Raw genomic sequence first — 6,000 nt, forward strand, 5'->3', positions numbered from 1 at the left:
AGTCTGTAAGTTCCTCACAGTTGGTTGGGACCTTGTAGTATATAAGCTCTGAGTCTGGAATTACGCTGGATTTAGGGGAATTGTTTGAGTCCAGCAGTCACGCAGGATTAACAGAGTTTAGATTTGGTAAACTCATGGTTAGTAAGTTGCAGCAGTGATAGGCTTCAGGCCTAGTCATGTCTTTAGATTTGTGCTGAGCTCCGCTCACTGTCATATGCCGGGGAAAGAGAGCGAGAGATTTATTACAGCGCCCCTATATGGAGAGAGGGCAGGCTTAGAGCTTATTGGTTCCCACCAGCTGTCAGTCCTTTCACAAAGAATTATGGTACATCATGTGACCACATCATGTGCCCTGGAAGGTCCTTAAGCTTAACTTAACATTAGGCTTAGTGATCATGTGACCTACGGTCCTGGAAGTACTATACATGTAATAAAATATATACAATTACATTCATCAAACATAATAAAATTAAAGAAGGAAGAGGTGACTAGGGGTTATCCCACCAGGAGGATCCTACCAGTATATAGGAACTCTGACTTTGGGGATTTAGCACACAAGGGACGGTACCGGACACCACATATGTATCGACGGGATAGTGAGCGCTGCACGCTAAGAAATAAACAGCAGCATATATGACTCCACAAAAGAGAAAAAGAAAACGGAGCGCTCACCAGTCCATAGCAAGCAGCCCAGGCAGATGCCATAATCCAAGGACTGAGCACCGGTCCAAGCAGGGAGGTGGCAGATGGAACCAGGGGGAACTCAGACGTCGGGCCACGGACCGTTACACGCCTCTAGGCGCTTCGTCAGGCCCTGGCTAGGGGCGTGTAACGGTCCGAGGCCCGACATCTGAGCTCCACCCTGGTTCCATCTGCCGCCTCCCTGCTTGGACCGGTGCTCAGTCCTTGGATTATCGTATCCACCTGTCCTGCCTGCCATGGACTGGTGAGTGCTCCGTTTTCTTTTTCTCTTTTGTGGAGTCAACTCTCAGCATTCGCTAGCAGTCACAAAATTGTAGTGTTAAACACAGGAGAGGTCAACTAATTCAGTTTCTTTTTTTTTTATTTTCTTTTTTTCAGGATCAAGGTTGATACCAAAAGTAAGTGCATTAACTTTCCACTCTTCTGCGTGTGAACTAATGTGATATCTTTTTAATGTGTTTTTTTATATATATAATTTTTACATTTATTCCAGTCATATTTTATGTATGAGCGTTCTATGACTGAGAACAGTAAGTGGTTAAATATTATGGAGCACTGTGCATTTACCCAGCACATGCCATGCAGGTACTGTACTGTGCCTTTGTTATTGGAGGTGCTTTTCCAGCGATCCACCTCTGTGTTCTTTTCCCTTGGCTTTACCCAGTGCCGCTTCCTATATGTGGCCTTAAAGGGTAGAGTCATAAGGGTCACCACTTTTCCCTCTATATATAAAGACGGTAAGATCTGTGGGGTGTGTCTTCAAACAAATTCCTGGTGTCAAGTCGATGACTCATTTCCTAATTCCTCGGCCCTCTGTTTATCAATCTCAGCTTCCTGTTGGGCGTAACAAACCTTAGCGGCTAGAATTGAACAGCTGTAAGTGTTTCTGTGTTTAGGAAGATCACAATGCGGTCACACCCTGCACAGGAACTGACAATTTTTTACTGGGAAATTTTAACTTGTCATATACCAACCCGCTCAAACCAATTGAGGGCTGTGAGCTACTCTACTAGGCATACCTTCCCATTTAAAGGGGTACTCCACACCTAGACATCTTATCCCCTATCCAAAGGATAGGGCATAAGATGTCAGATCGCGGGGGTCCCGCCGCTGGGGACCCCCAGGATCTTGGCTGCAGCACCCACCTGTTGCGGCTTCCAGAAACGATGGAGGCTTTGGCTCCCGACCACGGTGACGTGAGATGGTGACCTCACGAATCTGCCCCCGTGTGACGCCACGCCCCGCCCCTCAATGCAAGTCTATGGGAGGGGGGCGTGACAGACTTGCATTGAGGGGGCGGGGCATGATGTCACCCGGGGGCGGAGTCGTGACGTCACAATCTCCCGTAACCGTGGTCGTGAGGCGTTGGGATGAGAGCCTCCAGCGCTGCCGGAAGCCGCAACAGGTGGGTGCTGCAGCCGAGATCCCGGGGGTCCCCAGCGGCGGGACCCCTGTGATCTGACATCTTATCCCCTATCCTTTCGATAGGGGACAAGATGTCTAGGACCGGAGTACCCCTTTAAAGGGGTGTTACAGTTTATTTTTTAAACATTTCAGTACTTTGCCCGTGATGCAAAGCTATGTCTTTAGTACTTGCGTTACCTGTGTTAGGTGGATCCACAATTTTTTTGTCTTTTTATGATCTCCCCAGGTTAAGCATTCTTCAGGTTTCTGCATGACTGTTGTCTCGAGCCTTTCCCAGGATCCTCTGTGGCTCGAGACAACATCTGATCACAGGGGGCTTGTCTTCTTCTCTTTTTGCCTGACAAGCATGCCCCCTGAGGACTTGTGCGGTCCAGCTTTACCTACTGACGTTCAGTGCGTCCCCTGATCTGTCACGTGATCTCTGCAGACAGCGGGATGGATACCAAATATTGGTTTGTTTAAAATGGTAGTTTTTTCAACACTTTCCAAAAAAGTGTAAAAAATACACAAAATAAATTTTGGCACTCACTATGCTCTCCATATTTTGGGAACTTCATAAATCACCCGCAGTTTGTTTATTCATTTTTTAATGTAACATGTTTGTACACACTGACTAAGGATATGACCTGTATTTTACGGACAGATACTAACTGTGTCTTTCAAACGTGATGAGACTCCAACAGGAGACACCGAAACACCTTTTCTGCAAGTACCAAAACTTCACTTTAAGGAAAACATCACAGAGAATGAGAAAAATGAAGGTAAGTTAAAAATTTAAATCTCACATACAGTTATATTTTGCCTTGTAGTTTTATTCTTAGCCGTTTAACTCCTTAGATGCAGACATTTAACGCGTACCTATCATTTTTAGGTGACTTTTCAGGATAAGCTCCCCTGTGTGTGTACATGAGGAGCAGCGCTATTCCTGGCCAATATATAACTCATATTTGGTATTTTTCACCAGATTTGTGCTCTGCAGGCTTTATCTATAATTTGCAGCTCTCTCAGAGCTGGTGGACAAAGCTCCTTCCTCCAACTCGATAGACTTGAATTGCTTTGCTTGCAGACCCAGGACAAAGCTGAGCAAATTTTCAGAGAATATTTGAGTGGCATGAGGGGGGGCTTTTGCAAAACTAAAATGCCCGAACATGTTGGGAGTTGTAGTTTTGCAACAGCTGGAGGCACACTGGTTAGGAAACTCTGTACTAGACCCTTTAGATTATAGCAGCTATATAACATCATGTCACTTTTTTTTTATCTTTATAGTGATTGCCAAGACTTTCAACATCTTTGTGGACCAGGTCCCCAACGGAGAATTTCAGAAATTTGTACGAGAACTGGGACTGAACGATAATGAGATTGAGCGTGCAAAAGATGACAACAAAGGCACCTACGACAAGAATTACGCTATGTTGCAACTACTGCACCAGGATAAAAAATTTGACGTGAACATCTGGTTGAAGAACCTGTGCGACATTAAAAAGAAGAAAGTGGCGCAAGACATAGCTGATAAATTGATTACAGATGGATTGTTTGAACGGACTACATAGGAATGGATATTTATTTTTTTTAACTTATTTTCATAAAAATGAAAAGAAAAAAAAAGATAAAATATAAACACCAAAAAAAGAAAAAAATGAAAATAGACCCAAAAAATTTAATAAAAACACTCATCATCATCATTGACGTCATTTGTTATCAAAACTAAAACTGATGTAGTGAGACCATGTAGTGAGTGATGTTGACATTTTCCAACATGTTGCAATGTGCAAGTTTTTTTTTTCTTAGGGTGCGTTTTTTTTCTTAGGGTGCGTTGAAAGGGACGGGCTCTTCTCGGCTTTCCATAGCAGATTTTCCATGGCGGAATTTACGCTGCAGAAAATCCGCCGCAGTCCCTACTGACTTCAATAGGGCTTGCGGCGGATTTTCCGCAGCGTAAATTCCTCCGTGGAAAATCTGCTGCGGATAGCCGAGAAGAGCCTGCCCACTTTCAAATACACAGCGGAAAACCCGCAAAAACAAAGAGCGTGTGAACGCACCGTTAGGTTGCATTCACATCTCGTTTTTGCAATACGGTTCCCGTATCCAGTTTCATTGAAAAAATCGTATCGAACCGTATTGCAAACCGTGTATATAGACATTTCATTGTAAACCGTATGCCAACTGTAGCATCAGGTTGTGTTCGTTTTGCATCATTTTGCATCGGGTTTATACGGTTTTTACCTGTACACAAAACCGTAATCTACTACGGTTTTGTGTCCCGGTGAAAAACCGGATACAACCCGTATACGGTTATTTTAAAATGGAGTCCTATGGTAACCATATTGAACCGTATGTGCGTACGGTTACATCCGGTTTGCCCAATACGGTTTTTCCCCTTTGTTTGGGTGGGGAGGAGGGATTCAATAAAAAGAAGAACTTTATTTAAAATGTTGACGAACATAAAACTGTATCCATTTTTTTCCAAGGAAAACGTATTAAAACGTATGCAATGCATTTTGAAGTGAATTCTGCAGAAAGAATTGACATGTCAGTTCTTTCTACGGAGACTGGAATTGGAATTTCACCGTGTGCAGCAGAATTAAAAACAACGGGATTCTGCAATACCAGAATTTCCAAGCGGAATTGTTCCGCTGGATTCTGCTCGGAAGTTCTGTCGTGTAAGTGAGGCTTTAAGGTCCGTTCACATGCTCATATCTAGCAGCGGGTGTCCCGCAGCTCGTTACACTATCACTGATTTCAATAGGTCTGCTGGCAATCTTCAAATCTGACTGTCCGAGGGCCCATACAAGTGACTGGCAGCGTAACTAGCTGCGGATTTCCCACAACGGAACACCCACTGCTAGTTACAAGCATGTGAATGTGAACGCACCTTTACACAGTTATGATGTCCCCCAATGGACCTGATTTCTAGAAACTGTTTAGGAGAAAATGTGTTTTTGTTGCCCATAGCAACCAATCGCAGCTGGTTTTCTTTTTTTTTTTTTTCCAGACAAATCTGAAAATATTTTTCTACCTATATTTTATAATAATCCTGAAATCTTGCAGTTTCCATTCTGACCACTAGGTGTAAAGCTAAGGTGAGACTTCCTGTTCTGTACAGATCATTTCCCAGTAATGCCTTTCTTCACAGAACAGACAAGGAGCACAGTAAAAGGTGATGCCAGTAGAAAGATACACACATTGAGGCAGATTTATCAAAACATGTTCAAAGGAAAAGTTGCCCAGTTGCCCATAGCAACCAATCAGATTGCTTCTTTCATTTTTGCAGAGGCCTTTTCAAAAAAGAAACAAGCACTCTGTTTGGTTGCTATGGGCAGGTTTTGATAAATCTTCCTCAATAGCTTTTACACAGAGAACAGCCTCCCCCTTGTAGAATGGCTTCTGAAAAGGTCACAGAGAATGCCCAGTTGTGTCTTCAGTTCATTTGAATAAAACAGCTCCTGTCTATTGTTTTCTATGTCTATGGATCCTGCCATAAAGCAAATCATTAAATGCTGTTAAAACAGCTCAGGCAAGATGGCAGCCCCCAAAATAACATACAAAAAAATAAAAAAAATTACAATCAGGGACTAAAAAACAGATAAAAAAAAGAACAGGTGTGGAGCGTGGCTTGCCTATGGCAGAGTGAGGACGTGCCTTGTGTAGCTCCGTTTCCCTGCCCACCTCCCCGTTATTATTGCGACCAGCTGCCCTGATACCGGTCCATGCACCGATCCTGACGAAGGAGAAGCTCTGCTCTATCCTACGGTGGTGTCTGTGGCTCGATCCGAAGCTTCTTTTGCAGTGAACAGACTGCCCAAACAGAGGCCCCCTCTCCCAAGATGGCCGCCGCTGCAAGAGCGCGCTCCACAGCCCACGAGAAGGAGCGTA

General features: G+C 43.9%; 1 protein-coding gene across 4 annotated transcripts in view; it reads left to right on the forward strand.

Annotated features, from left to right (window-relative positions):
• The window catches only part of LOC130367949 (tumor necrosis factor receptor superfamily member 22-like), a 54,353-nt gene extending 50,547 nt beyond the window's left edge, over positions 1–3,806 (forward strand). For 3 of the 4 annotated variants that reach the window (XM_056571004.1, XM_056571006.1, XM_056571007.1), the window contains 3 exons: positions 1,081–1,100; positions 2,771–2,888; positions 3,394–3,806. In XM_056571004.1, coding sequence (XP_056426979.1) covers positions 1,081–1,100; positions 2,771–2,888; positions 3,394–3,677 — 422 coding nt within the window. In that variant the 3' untranslated portion in view covers positions 3,678–3,806. The remainder of the gene's footprint in view (positions 1–1,080; positions 1,101–2,770; positions 2,889–3,393) is intronic. The other variant, XM_056571005.1, reaches the window with a different exon arrangement.
• The last annotated feature ends 2,194 nt before the right edge of the window (positions 3,807–6,000 follow it).

This window comes from Hyla sarda, chromosome 4 (genome assembly GCF_029499605.1).
Source record: "Hyla sarda isolate aHylSar1 chromosome 4, aHylSar1.hap1, whole genome shotgun sequence".
NCBI classification, from domain to species: domain Eukaryota; kingdom Metazoa; phylum Chordata; class Amphibia; order Anura; family Hylidae; genus Hyla; species Hyla sarda.